Genomic DNA, 15,985 nt, shown 5'->3' on the forward strand with positions numbered 1-15,985 from the left:
ATCTTCATTTTGAAAATACCAACATTAATTGGGATGTTGTTGTTTTTTAATATGGAGCACTGCACAAATTTGCATGTCATCCTTGCACGGGGCCATGCTAATCTTCTCTGTATTGTTCCAGTTTTCATGCAAGTGCTGCCAAAGTGAGCACTCATTGTGACATTTCTCTTAGGTGTTTATGTCTTATCTGTGACCTTGTTCCCATTGATTGGTATCAAACACAATTTTAGATTTTTTTAAATCCCCATGAGCACTTACTAATTAAAGTCCTTATTTATCTGTTTCATTTGTTTATTTTAACTAATATTCTAGATTTCAGGTTTGTCAAACTTTGGCATAGAACTGGGTTTCTTTGTTGAAGAATATGCAGGAAGCAAAGGAAGATTTCCTCCAATTAAAAGAAGGGAAAAGAAATCACTATACATTGCCACTATTGAAAAAGGACATGGTCTAGTCAACTCCTTGATTGAAACTGGAAGAATTAGCAGTCTGGGTCTGGTTGTTGTAGATGAGGTGGGTTACTACTTTTGTAATTTATCAGCATTTTTATTATACTAACAGTTATTATATGGATTCACTTAGCACCTGTATTAGAATAAATAATTTGTTTTAATATATAGACAGTACAGATGAAAACATTTCATGCTTGATAAACTCAGTTTTGTTTCAAGTGTTTCTTGAAGAGTGAATGTGTAGGCGTATGTGTGTACTCAATTTTGTAATAGTTCTTGAACTCCAGATGTGTCAAAATGTTGCCCCCAAACTTCATCAACTTGAAATATCAGTGAATTAATGCATATGTACTCTAGTTGCTATATCTAAAATGCTTAAGAGTTATAAAGCAAAGATTACTTTATTTCATATAATATGTGCATATTTTATATAGGCATTATATCCAGATTTACTTTTCTCCCTTTTTTTAAAAAATCTCAAGTTGCACATGATTGCTGAAGGAAGCCGAGGGGCTGTATTGGAAATGACCCTAGCAAAAATCCTCTACACTAGTAGTAAGTATTTTTTCAAATGGATTACTAATTGATTTGTTGCCCAGAGGTCTATAAAAGACTTATTTCTATTACTAGCTAAACGATGTAGCTTAGAGTAATATATGTAAGCTTTCTGCCTTAGATTGTGATTTCTAAGGTAAGCGAATACATTTTTGTTGGAAGAATGGATGAATGAAGATAATTGTTAAGATAAATGAAAGTAATATATGAGGACATCCCTGTCACTATCTTTCATTTACTAGCTATGTGTGCATAAGCAGATGACTCAACCTCTCTGTTTCTTCATTGTAAAATGGGAATAGTAATGGTACTGACCTGATGGGATTGTTGTGAGGATTATGAGTTAGCACATGTAAAGCATTCAGCAATGCTTAGCACATAGCACTCAAGAACTGTTGATGCCTCTACCTTCAGTATCATCCTCTTACCAATAATGCAGTATATTCCAGTATATATATGCCTAAGCAACCAAACGACTGTAAGGACCGATCAACCAGTTGCTATAATGTTCATTGACCACCAGGGGGCAGTCACTCAATGCAGGAGCTTCCCCTGGTGTGGATGAGAATTAGCAGAAACTGTATGAAGAGGGAATTAGAGAAGAGCCTAAGATGAATCTATGGTAACATCAATGAATATAATGGACATGCTTAGAATGAGATGCCATAAGAAGGAAAAACTAAAGAGGTTCATTATATTTAAATATTAAGTATAAGGCACTGGTGATAGAAAGACAAATATCAACTAGAGGCCCAGTGCACGGGTGGGGTCCCTCGGCCTGACCTGTGATTGGGCCAATCTGGGCTGCAGGAGGTTGGCCGGCTGTGGGAGGTTGGCTGTTGGAGTGCACTCCAACACCCATGACTTCAAGTGCTTCCTGTGTGGTGATAGCTCCCCCTCTGTATTTCCAGCTGATGGCTCTCTTCTGAGTAATATCATCATCTGCCAGCTGGTGATGATACTTGAATATCCTGTGAGCAGCTCAGATTCACCATGTCCAAGTCTAACTCATTTCTTTCACACCCATTCTTCAGTATGAATTTCCTGCCACTATTTGTCAGCCAGCCAAGCCAGAATCTTGAGTCTTCACTCTTTTTTTTTTTTTTTCCAAAGTTTGGCTGTCTTTCTTTTTTTTTTTTTTTTTCTGCATATATACTTTTTTTTTTATTAAATTATTATCTGTGTATATATATACCATTGCCTCCCCCCCTCTATTACATGCCCTCCCTCCCCAGAGTTTTGTGTCCATTGGTTGTACTTATATGCATGTATACAAGTCCTTCGGTTGATAGAATCTTCACTCTTATACATTCTGTCAGCAACCAAATCCTATCAGGTCCATCTCATAAATATTTTTAAGTTCTCTCCCTCCTTTCCTTCTTTACTACTAAATCTTTAGCTTAGTGCCTCATTCTTATTTAGATTACCACAGAAAGCTTTCTCATCTGCCTTTAGTCTTGATCATTGCCATCCCCTGCACCAAATCCATTTTCTCTAGTGCAGTTAGAATGGTATTTCCCAGCCGGGACCGGTTTGGCTCAATGGATAGAGCATCGGCTTGGGGACTAAAAGGTCCCGGGTTCGATTCCGGTCAAGGGCATGTACCTTGGTTGCGGGCATATTCCCAGTGGGGGGTGTGCAAGAGGCAGCTGATCAATGACTCTCTCTCATTGATGTTTCTAACTCTCTATCTCTCTCCCTTCCTCTCTGTATAAAATAAATAAAATATATTTTTAAAAAAAGAATGATATTTCCCAAATGCAAATCCCATTAGTTTATTTTACTATTTACAGTCCTCCATAACTTTTCTTTATTTCTATACAAATCCCAAATTTCTTAGCACAGCCTTCCTTGATTTGGCCACATGCTCACTTTTCAGCTTCATAGTCCACCCTAATGGAGTAGGAAGGGGCAACAGTCCTCTTTCAGATACTACTTTGTGTATAAAATTCAAGACAGTACACAGCAGCAATGAAGAAGCATTTGCTAAGACTTCTTTGGGTTTTTTTTTTTTTTTATTCAGTAGCTGCTCTCTGGAAAGCAGCAATTTTGAGCTGCCCAGGAAGTCATGCAACTTTATGAGTTTCACTCCACCTTTATTTTTTTTAATTTTTTAAAATAAATTTTTATTGTTCATATTATTACAAATGTTCCTTTCCCCCCCCCCCATTGCTCTCCTCCACCAGGTTCCCACCCCACCCTCTGCCCTTTCCCCACCCCGCATTGTCCTCATCCATAGGTGCAGTTTATGTTCAGTCTCTTCCCATATCTCCCTTTCCCCCTTTCCCCAAGACTTGTAAGTTCACTCCCCTTCCATACCTCTGATTCTATTATATTCAACAGTTAATATTGTTCATCAGATTTTTTTTTAATTTCCTTGGTTTTTAGATTTGCTTGTTGATAGTCATGTATTTGTTGTTCATAATTTTTATCTTTATTTACTTTCTCTTCTGAAAGAACCCCCTTCAGCAATTCATAAAATTCTGGTTTGGTGTTGATGAACTCCTTTAGCTTTTTTTTTTTTATTAGTGAAGCTCTTTATCTGGCCTTCGATTCTGAGTGATAGCTTTGCTGGGTAGATTATCTTTGGCTGTAGGTTCTTACTATTCATCACCTTGAATATTTCTTGCCATTCCCTTCTGGCCTGCATGGTTTCTGTTGAGAAATCAGCTGACATTCGTATGGGTGCTCCCTTATAGGTAACTACCTGCTTTTCTCTTGCTTCTTTTAATATTCTCTCTTTGTCTTTTGCTCTTGGAATTTTAATAATGATGTGTCTCGGTGTGGTCCTCTTTGGATTCCTTTTGTTTGGAGTTCTATGCGCTTCCTGGACTTGTAAGTCTAATTCTTTCACCAGGTGGGGAAGTTTTCTGTCACTATTTCTTTCAGTATGTTTTCTATATCTTGCTCTCTCTCATCTTCTGGGACCCCCATAATTCTGATGTTGCTTCGCTTGAAGTTGTCCCAGAGGTTTCTTACGTTATCTTCAATTTTCTGGATTCTGTTGCCTTCTAGCTTCTTCGGAGGAGTATCTTCTGGCTCTTTATGTTCCAAATCTTTGACTTGATTCTTGCTATCTTCCATTCTGTTTTTAGGACTCTGTATATTTTTTTATTTCAGACAGTGTATTCTTTATTTCTTGTTGATCCCTTATCATTTCTTGTTGATTCCTTATTAATTCTAGTTGATCCCTTTTCATATCCTCATAGGTCTTATCGATCTTTTCTAGGAAATTCTTGAAAAACCTTATAAGCATGGTTTTGAACTCTATATCCAGTCACTTTTTGTCCTCCATTTCTTTCGTTTGTGATCTATTTTGTCTTGGCATTTTCGCAGCTTCCCTGATGGGGCGGGGGGCAGGGGGGGAGGGTTTCAGGGTGGAGCCTACAGCTTTGGCTTCCATCAGCCCTGCCCTAGGTGGCTTCTGAGTCTCAGGGTCCTTCAGTACTCGCTGCAAGCGCCTCTGAGAGAAAGGTGCCCTCAATTTTTGCCTGCTACCAAACAGTCTAAGCTCTCCCCGTTTGAGCCCGGGATTGGGGTTCAGTTCAGTTGGAAGTGGAGTTGAAGGTGGCGTTCAGAACAGTCTGGAGCCCCTGTCTCCTTCCCACCAGGGCAATCCCGCAGCACAGCCAGCCGTCCCTTCTCTGCGCGCAATGTACGCGCCTCTGGGACCTTCTTTCGCTGCTCCCCCAGGGTTCCGCCTTACAGCCCAGCTCCCTCTGTTTGAGCCTGGGTCCCTGGGGTCTGGCCTAGAACTGGGGTTCAGAGCAGTCGGAACTGGGGCCCAGCACAGTCAGAGCTTTTATCTCCTTCCTGCTAGGGAACGCCAGCCAGGCACTCAGCCTCCCTCCTCTCCGGCTCCGTCCTTTCCACACGCGTGTCGTGTGTCTTCGTACCTTAGGCTTTTACAGCTCCTCCGCTCTTCCTTCTGGTTTTCTCCTTGCTTCTCGTTGTAGAATTTCCAGTCATTCGACTTTCCTGTAGTTCTGGGTAATGTCCATTTTATATTTTAGTTGTATTTTATTGAAATTGTTGTGTGCGGCTGCGGCTAGGTGTTTACCTATGCAGCCATCTTGGATTCTCCCCACCTTTATTTTAAAGTAAAGTTAATCTGATGGCAAGATCGCATAAAGAACTTTTCATGTGGCAAGAGTTCATCCCCCATTCAGTCCTGCATCCTACACTGGACATCTGTAGATAGCCGAACCTGTGGAACCTGTTATATCGATAGCTCCTCATAATGACAGTCCAGATAGTCATCACTCATTTTTATACTCATTATTGTTGTTTAAAAGTCTTAATAAAGATCCTACTTCTTGATACGGGAGAAGTTTCATTCTTTGATTGCCAGATTAATAATTTGATAATATATTCCTGTTTTTCTTACCTTTCCCCACCCCTTTCCCATATCACTCAGGAAAAATTTAGAAACAAAAAATGTTGCTAAAATTACTATTATGATATAATTAGGGGCCCAGAGCATGGAATTTGTACACAAGGGTAGCAGGGGAGTCCCCTCAACCCAACCTGCACCCTCTCCAATCCAAGACATCCCTCTCACAATCTGGGACTGCTGGCTCCTAACTGCTCACCTGCTTGCCTGCCTGATCACCCCTAACCCGCCCCCCCCTACTACCACCAGTCTGATCACTCCTACTGCCCCCCTGCCAGCCTGGTCGCCCCCAACTGCCCCCCTCTGCCTGCCTGGTTGCCCCTAACTGCCCCCCCCACTGGCCTGGCAACTCCTCACTGCCCTCTGCACCGGCCTGGTTGCCCCCAACTGCCCCCCTGACTGCCTGGTCGCTCCCAACTGTGCCCCTGCAGGCCTGATTACCCCAAACTCCCCACCCCCACCCCCTCGCCGCCGGCCTGGTCACCTACCGCCCTGCCAGCCTGATTGCTCCATGCAGCCTGCTGTTCAGTCATTTGGTCGTTCTTCACTGACCCCCTGCTGGCCTTGTTGCCCCACACAGCCTGCTGTTTGGTCATCCATCCTGTTGTTTCAGTCATGACATCCCCTGACTTTTAATATATTAGGATAAATAATAAATTTTTTTATTTTTTGTTTTTTTAGAAACAACTCAAATTATTGGTATGAGTGCAACTTTGAACAATGTTGGAGACCTGCAAGAATTCCTTCAAGCAGAATATTACACCAGTCAGTTCAGGCCAGTATGTACCTGAAGTTTGCACTGTAGTGATTTGTTATGTATCATCTTACTTAGAAACAAAAGTAGCAAATGTACCATATAAAAAAATTCTATAGAGGAGTGAAGGGCCATAATTCCACTCACCATGGCTATCTGCTAATGAGAATTTATAGAGAATGTAAACTCTGTGGGGTCAGGGATCTTGGATTGGGTCACAACTGTATCTCCAGCATCTGGAATAGGGACTGACCTAAATATTCAATAATGAATATTTATTGAATGAAAATTTCCAGACACATTCTATTTGTCCACTATTTATTTTATAAGATAAAAAATTTTAATTCAGTAAAATATTAGTGATTTATATTTTGAACTATTAGCACATTAAAAAAGTTATCTTAAAAGTTAAAATATTTACACTTGGTTATAATGCTTTTTAAATAAATATAGGTTTCACATAGATTTTTTTATTATTATTGATTTTTTTTACAGAGAGGAAGGTAGAGGGATAGAGAGTTAGAAACATCGATAAGAGAGAGACATTGATCAGCTGCCTTCTGCACACCCCCTACTGGGGATATGCCTGCAACCACTGTACATGCCTTTGACCGGAATGGAACCTGGGACCTTTCAGTCTGCAGGCCGACGCTCTATCCACTGAGCCAAACCTGTTTCGGCAGGTTTCACATAGATTTAAATTTAAACTCCCCAATAATAGTATTCCTAAAATGTTTGAAGAAAGTAAATAAATGTATTTGTCTGCAGTACTAGTGTGCATGTTCTATCTCAGAAAATAATTTTTAAGAATTGCCAAGTTTTAATTTGAAGTTTTTATATTTGCATCATATATGAAAAATTTGAAAGATATTTCATTACCTTAATTGTCAAATTAGGTGCTATTCTTTTGAAAATGCAATGAACTATATTTACAAACTTTTTGTCTACAAATACTTAAATTAAAAATAATGTGGTAGCCGAAACTGGTTTGGCTCAGTGGATAGAGCGTTGGCCTGCGGACTGAAGGGTCCCAGGTTTGATTCCGGTCAAGGGCATGTTCCTTGATTGTGGGCACATCTCCAGTGGGGAGTGTGCAAGAGGCAGCTGATTGATGATGCTCTCTCATCGATGTTTCTAACTCCCATCCCTCTCTCTTCCTCTCTGTAAAAAATCAATAATATATATATATTTTTTAAAATAATGTGGTAGATTGAAAACTGATGACTAATGAAACAGAAAGTGTTAGATCTTGAGGATTAATACAAATGACTCCTTAATAAAAGATAGAGTGTGAGCATTTAACTCATTTGTACTTCATGTGAAAAATAAGGAAATGCTTGATTTCTGTTTAGATATGTAGCTATTCAATTCAAAAGTATATTTTAAGGATATTACCGTAATCCCAATATTTACTTACGAGCAAAAAGAGACTTAAAAAAAAGAAATGGTAAAGAAAGTACTTTTAAGTTAAAGCATGTTTTTACATACAGACCATAGAAAAGCTAAAATATTTGTATAGGTATTTTTTACAACATATTTTACAAAATTTGTAACTCTGAAAAAATGAATTTGTATGTTATTAATTGCAAATGTCCCTTTAACTTAAGGTTGAATTAAAAGAATATCTAAAAATAAATGATGCAATATATGAGGTTGACAGCAAAGCTGAAAATGGCATGACTTTTTCACGTCTTCTTAATTATAAGGTAATGTTAATAACCCCTGAGCCCGAGATTCCCAGACTTTGTGCCCAGTGTCCTGGGGCAACACAGACCATGGAATATTTTAAATGTTTAAGAGAAACCTCTGATGCTTGAAATCTCTTGGACACCATACAAACTATTGGTTCAAAGTAGTTATTTTCTATTTTCGACATTAGATAATACTACATTTCTTTCTATAATATCAAATCTTTGTGAAGATGGGTTTTTTTGCAGTTACTATAAGCAAAAACCATGTGAAAATCAATATGGGACAGGAAATAAGGGTAATAACTACAATTCCAAGCTTCAGAATACTGCAGTGTCCAGCTGTTCACACATCCAATTAGTGGGCCATAGTGGTTATTTAAGGTTTATATACACATTTTTTAAAAACCTCAGAGGGAAGGCAAGGGAGGGTGGGGATTGGGGGGACGAGATCAACCAGTGAACTCATATGTGTATATGCATAACTCATAGACACAATAAGGTGCTAAAGGCCTAGGAGGATGGAGCGAAATGGGGGAGATCAATTGGGTTAAAAGGGGGACATTTGTAATACTCTCAACAATAAAGATTTAAAAAAACAAACATATATATATATATTGACTTCAGATAGGAAGGGAGAGGGAAAAAGGGATAGAAACATCAATGATGAGAAAGAATCATTGCTCAGCTACCTCATGCATGCCCCCAGAAAGGACTGAGTCTGCGTCCCAGGCATGAGCCCTAATCAGGAGTTGAACTGTGACTTCCTGGTGCATGGGTCAATGTTCAGCCTCTGAGCCACACCCACAGACTAAACTTTTTTTTTTTTCACTGATGTATATTATTTATGCAGACAGCTACTAAGTTGTAAGGAAATATATACTTATTAGGTTGTTTAGACCTAGCTCCCCAATAGTAGTAAATAAAATGTTAATTTTCTTAGCCTGGGGATTCCATGAACCAAGAAAATTTGCAGATCTCTCCCTTAAGTGTTTATTCATTTATCAGCAACAGCAAAAAGAAACATTTGTGGGCTATTTAATTCAGACATTGGTGTATGAGAATATTAATGTCTATTATGTTAATGTTCTATAATATATGAAGGATAATAAAGGGAGAAAAGGATTTTTCTACAGTTTTAGAATCCTATGAATTTTAATTCATAGTTTTCAGAAAGTCAAAGAAAGTGAGGAGATTTTATTTTATTTTTTTATTTTTTTTAAATATATTTTATTGATTTTTTACAGAGAGGAAGGGAGAGAGATAGCTAGAAACGTCGATGGGAGAGAAACATCAACCAGCTGCCTCTTGCACACCCCCTACCAGGGATGTGCCCGCAACCAATGTACATGCCCTTGACCGGAATCAAACCTGGGACCTTTCAGTCCGCAGACCGACGCTCTACCACTGAGCCAAACCAGTTTTGGCAAGTGAGGAGATTTTAAATAATTTTACATTTTTCATGTTCTTTGAGTTCCTTGTGTCTGCTTGATGAATAATTTTTTTATTTCTAAAAATGTACTGTAGTATATGATTGAATCCTATATATTAAAAAAAGTAGTACTAATATTAAAGATATATGTTATTTGCACAGTCCTTTGACTATTATTAGGATCAATCTGTGTTTCTCTGGACATGTTTCATACTGCTTTGGTGAAGATGAACATGCAATAGTTATTAATAGCATTAGTGTTTTCACTTCTTTAATTTAAAACCAAATATACCTCACAAAATCCTAATACCATAAGAGAAAAGTGAGACTTAACATTTTGATATATAATATAGGTTTCATTTTTTCATTTAAATGATCAAATTTAAATCAGAACTTCAAATTATGGTTGATTTACTTACCTTTCAAAGCTTTTATCATTGCTAACTACCTTGTTGCTATGTCTTGTTATACAGTATTCTGATGCTCTGAAAAAGATGGATCCTGATCACCTGGTAGCATTGGTGACAGAAGTTATTCCCAATAATTCCTGCTTAGTTTTTTGTCCCACTAAGAAGAACTGTGAAAATGTAGCAGAAATGATATGCAAATTTTTAAGCAAGTATGTTAATATTTTAAAAATATTTTGTTCTGTTTTATTTTTGTCATAATTTGCATGTTCTATATTCTGTTTATTCAACAAGCACTGATTACTTCTTGCAGAACATTGTTTTAAGTTGTTCTACCTGATTCTAAAGGCCTTGGCTTTGAAGGAAGTTTAACTATGAAATTCACAAATGTGAAATATTGATAGATAGCCAGAGAAAAATTTCTGGGCTAGATGTAAGAGAATGCTAAAGCAATGGCTTCTATCAATGATTCTCAACCCTGGCTCACAGTGAATAGGAAACTTTTTTTTTTATTATTATGTTTTATATTGATTTTAGAGAAAGAGGGAAAGAGAGAGATACCCCAATCAGCTACTTCCTGCATATCCCCTATGGGAGATCGAGCCCACAGCCCAGGCATGTGCCCTGACCAGGAATCGAACCATTGGTTTCATAGGTCGACACTCAAGCACCGAGCCACACTAGCTGGGTAGAGTTATTAGAATATTATTAACTATATTCCCTGTACTATGCTTTACATCCCCATGACTGTTTTGTAACTACCAGTTTGTACTTCTAAATCCCTTCATCTTTTTCACTATTTCCTGACAATAGCTAAAGCTCTGGTCATAAATTTTCCTAACAATGACACCTCGGTGCTTCTCAGCTTAGAATTCAGGCTAAAATCTGACTTAACTTACTTTTTCATTCTTATTTCTCTTACTCTTCATTCACTCTGTGGTTCATCCAAACTGGACTACTTCTCTTCTTTGTTTATGCCTTGAACTTCCCATTTTTAAGCCTTTTGATAATGCTTTACCCTCTACCAAGAATGCACTTTCCTCCCCCTTTATTGCCACCTTTCTAACACCTGTTCTTCAAGACCCAGCTCAGATCTCAGGTTCTCCCACAACCATTCTTCATACAATCATATCTTCTCTGGTCAATTATAAATAATACCTTGCTTCTCTAAAATTATATGCTGATTATCCATATTCTCATTGCTTATAAAACTTAATTCCTTGAGAAGTGTTTATCCTATGCATCCTTCTCAGGATCTTGAACGCTGGCTGGCAAAGAGCAGCAGAAAATCCTCTGCTTCCCTACTGAGCTGTCACTTCTAATTTTTGCACTGATGACTCTTGACCATTTTCTTCCCAGTTCTTCACTGTTTTTCTTTTGTCTCTTTGCCTCCATTTCTCAACTTCTTTTGCAATTTCTGGTGTTCTTCAGTGAACACCAGCCAGAGCTTTCTATTCTTTCCATGAAACAGACCAAAATAACACAGGGCTGTGTGTATTTTATTTATATTTTGGATATGTGTTTGCTACTAGTATTTAGAAGTTGTTGCTTTACAGCCATTTGGTAGTTGTTTCTATACAGTTTTCCTTTCTTTTCTTAAAATTACAGGTGCTTCTAGACATACAGACATTGTAAGATAATATTAAAGTTTCTAAAATGTTAGTGTCCAGACAGTCATGTAATGTGAATGATTTAATAATATATGTTTTCATCTTAAGAGAAGAGAATTTATGACTTAAAATAAAATGAATAATTTTCAATAAAGCTATATGATCTAGTGAAAAAAAATTAACATTTAGAGCAGGGCTCTAAACCTGGTATCCATGGATTCATAGGAAGTACAGGAATGAGATTCAGTAAGTTGATGAACCCTCTGATATTAAATGCACAATATTGTGTTTATGTGAATACTAGAGGCCCAGTTCACTAAATTTGTGTATGGGTGGGTTCCCTAGGCCTGTCCAGCGATCAGTGCTGATTGAAGCCAGGCCAGTCAGGGCCAGGCCAGAAAGGAGGCGATTGTTGCCAGGTCCGTGCACTAAAGGAACAGATGTGAGATGCCAATGCTGCCATTGTCGGCACCCCACCACCACATAGTTCCCCACCTCCTCCGCTCCTCTCTCTCACTGCCGTGCCGCCACTGCAGCGGGTGGGCTGTAGGCCAATCAGGGCCTGGGAGCTGGGGGAGGGGTGGGGCGCAGGAGGTTGGCCACAGGACCCAAGGAGGCAGCCAGCCCCCGGCCCCCTTGGGAAAGGGGCCTTGTCCACCGCCACCCACCCTCCAGTTCCCCATCCCAGCCTGGGGTCTGCCAGCCAGCGGGGAGGGGCCACGGGAGGTTGGCCGGTGGGGGGAGATTGACTGTGAAAGCACACTGACCACCGGGGGGCAGCTCCTGCATTTGGCGACATAGCGACAGTCATTCCAGTCCCTTAGTCTTTTATATATCAATATATAGATCTGTGTGATTTTTCTTAGCTTTATTCAAATTTCACAGTGCTCTGTGGTCTGCACAAAAAGGTTGAAAGAGACTGCCTAATTGTGAAATCAGCATCAAAATTCTAAGAACATTCTATGTACTTATATCACTAAAATTAATATTTTTAAAAGAATATTTACATGCATTGACTGAAATCAAAAGTGTAAGTATCTTGTCACTGTAAGATCAGGGTTCATATTTCTAACATCTTGTTTCCTAGGGACTATCTGAAACACAGGGAAAAAGAAAAACAGGAGATAATTAAGAATTTGAAGAGTATCTGCAGTGGCAACTTGTGTCCTGTTTTAAAGCGCACTATCCCATTAGGAGTTGCTTATCACCATAGTGGTTTAACGAGTGATGAAAGGAAGCTCTTGGAGGAAGCCTATTCCACAGGAGTTCTCTGCCTTTTAACCTGCACATCCACCCTAGCAGCAGGTGTTAACCTACCAGCTCGAAGGTGAGATATAAGTCACTGTTGACCAGGTTCAAAACTTTTCTTTTTTTAAAAAAATATATTTTATTGATTTTTTACAGAGAGGAAGGGAGAGGGACAGAGAGTTAGAAACATCAATGAGTGCGAATCATTGATCAGCTGCCTCTTGTACACCCCCTGCTGGGGATGTGCCCTTGACCAGAATTGAACCTGCAACCTTTCAGACCGCAGGCCGACTCTCTCTATCCACTGAGCCACACCGGTTTCGGCAGTTTCAAAACTTTTCAATTTCTAGCTTACCAGTTTCATTGTTTTATCCTTTCTTGGTAGTGGGTGAGAATTTATGATGTTTTTTTTTTCAAGTGTTAATCTTGGCTATTCATTGAGATTTATAAATAAAGGAGGTGGTTAATCAGTATAGATAAATACCATAGATTTTTCTCTCATCTTTTAACAGGACAGCTGGCTACAGACTTTTATATACATGAGCAGGATGAAACCAGCTTGTTTATAGGTCAAAAACAGTTGAAATCTGCAATTTCATATAGTTGGCAATAATATAAATTCATCAATAAATTTGCATATGTTGGTGGTACATGGTGAGAGTTTCATTTATGGAGTATAAAATAAAAACACTATTGCTGAAGTGTATTGGTCATAAGCTTTGTAGCTAGACAGGCTTAAGTTCAAATTATGTTTCTGGTAATTACTAATTTTGTGGGTTGAGATAAGTCAATTAGCTCCTTGTTTTAAAATATATATATATATATATTATTACAAGGAGTTTTGTAAGAATTACATATAATGTACATAAAGAACCTAGGGCATCATAAATTTTTGGTAAATACTAGTTTTCTATTTTAAGTAATATGTCATTAAATTTAATATTGCATAGGTATAATGAAATTAAGAATTTAAAAAGTAGCTATTGCTATAGGTGGAATATAATTTTTAATTAATTTTATCCATTTCATAGAGTTATTTTGAGAGCCCCCTATGTTGCTAAGGAATTTTTAAAGAGAAGTCAATATAAACAGATGATTGGCAGAGCTGGCCGTGCTGGAATAGATTCTGCTGGGGAGAGTATCCTTATATTGCAAGAAAAAGACAAGCAACAGGTAACTCAGTCTAGTTGTAAGTTGGTTGTTTTGTCTTTTTTTGAACTTTGGCCTACCACTTTTATGAGATGATCTTTTTAAAATTTATTATTAATATTTCTTTAAATAATGTTTCTTTCTCTGGGATTAAAAATTAGAAAGAGGCCGGGACCGGTTTGGCTCAGTAGATAGAGCGTCGGCTTGGGGACTGAAAGGTCCCGGGTTCGATTCCGGTCAAGGGCATGTACCTTAGTTGCGGACATATCCCCAGTAGGGGGTGTGCAAGAGGCAGCTGATCGATGACTCTCTCTCATCGATGTTTCTAACTCTGTATCTCTCTCCCTTCCTCTCTGTACAAAAATCAATAAAATACATCTTAAAAAAAATTAGAAAGAGTAGTTTGAATAATTTTGTATTTTATACAACAATGAAAAGCATTTTTCTTTTTTTCCTCTTTTATTTATTTATTTATTTATTTATTTATTTATTTATTTAATAAGTTTTTATTGTTCATATTATTACAAATGTTCCTTTCCCCCCTCCACCATTGCTCTCCTCCACTAGGTTCCCACCCCACCCTCTGCCCTTTCCCCTCTCCCCATTGTCCTCATCCATAGGTGCACAGTTTATGTTCAGTCTCTTCCCATGCCCTCCTCTCCCCTTTTCCCCAAGAATCGTCAGTTCACTCCCCTTCCATACCTCTGATTCTATTATATTCAACAGTTAATATTGTTCATCAGATTTTTTTAATTTCCTTAGTTTTTAGATTCACTTGTTGATAGTTACGTATTTGTTGTTCATAATTTTTATCTTTGTTTACTTTCTCTTCTGAAAGAACCTCCTTCAGCAATTCATATAATTCTGGTTTGGCGGTGATGAACTCCTTTAGCTTTTTTTTATTAGTGAAGCTCTTTATCTGACCTTCGATTCTGAGTGATAGCTTTGCTGGGTAGATTATTTTTGGCTGTAGGTTCTTGCTATTCATCACCTTGAATATTTCTTGCCATTCCCTTCTGGCCTGCATGGTTTCTGTTGAGAAATCAGCTGACAATCGTATAGGTGCTCCTTTATAGGTTACTACCTTCTTTGCTCTTGCTTCTTTTAATATTCTCTCTTTGTCTTTTGCTCTTGGAATTTTAATAATGATGTGTCTTGGTGTGGTCCTCTTTGGATTCCTTTTGTTTGGAGTTCTATGCGCTTCCTGGACTTGTAAGTCTAATTCTTTCACCAGGTGGGGGAAGTTTTCTGTTACTATTTCTTTCAGTATGTTTTCGATATCTTGCTCTCTCTCATCTTCTGGGACCCCCATAATTCTGATGTTGCTTCGCTTGAAGTTGTCCCAGAGGTTTTTTACATTATCTTCAATTTTCTGGGTTCTCTTGCCTTCTAGCTTCTGTGGAGGAGTGTCTTCTGGCTCTTTATGTTCCAAATCTTTGACTTGATTCTTGCGATCTTCCCTTCTGTTTTTAGGACTCTGTAAAATATTTTTTATTTCAGACAATGTATTTTTTATTTCTTGTTGATCCCTTATTATTTCTTGTTGATCGCTTATCATTTCTTATTGACTCCTTATTAATTCTAGTTGATCTCTTTTCATATCCTCATAGGTCTTATCCATCTTTTCTAGGAAATTCTTGAGAAACCTTATAAGCGTAGATTTGAACTCTATATCCAGGCGCTTTTTGTCCTCCATTTCTTTCGTTTGTGATCTATTTTGTTGTCGCATTTCGCAGTTACAGATGGGACAGGGTTTCAGGGTGGAGCCTGCAGCTTTGGCTTCCGTCAGCCCCGCCCTATGCGGGTCCTTCAGTGCTCGCTGCCAGCGCCTCTGAGAGAAAGGTGCCCTCGATTTTCGCCTGCTGCCAAACAGTCTAGGCTCTCCCACAATGAGCCCAGTATTGGGGTTCAGTTCAGTTGGAAGTGGAGTTGGAGGTGGCGTTCAGAGCAGTCTGGAGCCCCAGTCTCCTTCCCATCAGGGCAATCCCGCGGCACAGCCGACCGTCCCTTCTCTGCGTGCAGTGTGCGCGCTACCAGGACCTCCTTTCGCCTCTCCCCGGGGTTCCGCCTTACAGCCCGGCTCCCTATGGCTGAGCCTGAGTCCCCAGGGTCTGGCCTAGAACTGGGGTTCAGAGCAGACGGGGGCCCAAAACAGTTGGAGTTTTATCTCCTTTCTGCTAGGGAACGCCCGCCAGGCACTCGGCCTCCCTCCTCTCCGGCTCCGTCCTCTCCGCGCGCCGGGTCTCCGTACCTTGGCTTTTCCAGCACCTCCGCGCCTCCTTCTGGTTTTCTCCTTG

General features: G+C 39.1%; 1 protein-coding gene and 1 non-coding gene across 7 annotated transcripts in view; one reads left to right on the forward strand and one right to left on the reverse strand.

Moving 5' to 3' along the window:
* Nucleotides 1–15,985, forward strand: part of HELQ (helicase, POLQ like) — a 41,102-nt gene that overhangs the window by 6,887 nt on the left and 18,230 nt on the right. For 3 of the 6 annotated variants that reach the window (XM_036411924.2, XM_036411949.2, XM_036411956.2), the window contains exons 4-10: nt 313–513; nt 887–1,007; nt 6,082–6,179; nt 7,762–7,860; nt 9,748–9,893; nt 12,379–12,618; nt 13,571–13,712. In XM_036411924.2, coding sequence (XP_036267817.1) covers nt 313–513; nt 887–1,007; nt 6,082–6,179; nt 7,762–7,860; nt 9,748–9,893; nt 12,379–12,618; nt 13,571–13,712 — 1,047 coding nt within the window. Of the gene's footprint in view, nt 1–312; nt 514–886; nt 1,008–6,081; nt 6,193–7,761; nt 7,861–9,747; nt 9,894–12,378; nt 12,619–13,570; nt 13,713–15,985 lie in introns of those variants that run through there. The other 3 variants (XM_036411939.2, XM_036411985.2, XM_036411999.2) reach the window with 3 other exon arrangements.
* LOC118709978 lies at nt 46–151 on the reverse strand. The gene has a single exon (XR_004985224.1). It is a non-coding gene; the product is annotated as a U6 spliceosomal RNA (small nuclear RNA).

Source organism: Pipistrellus kuhlii, unplaced genomic scaffold (genome assembly GCF_014108245.1).
Source record: "Pipistrellus kuhlii isolate mPipKuh1 unplaced genomic scaffold, mPipKuh1.p scaffold_m20_p_1, whole genome shotgun sequence".
Lineage (NCBI taxonomy): Eukaryota > Metazoa > Chordata > Mammalia > Chiroptera > Vespertilionidae > Pipistrellus > Pipistrellus kuhlii.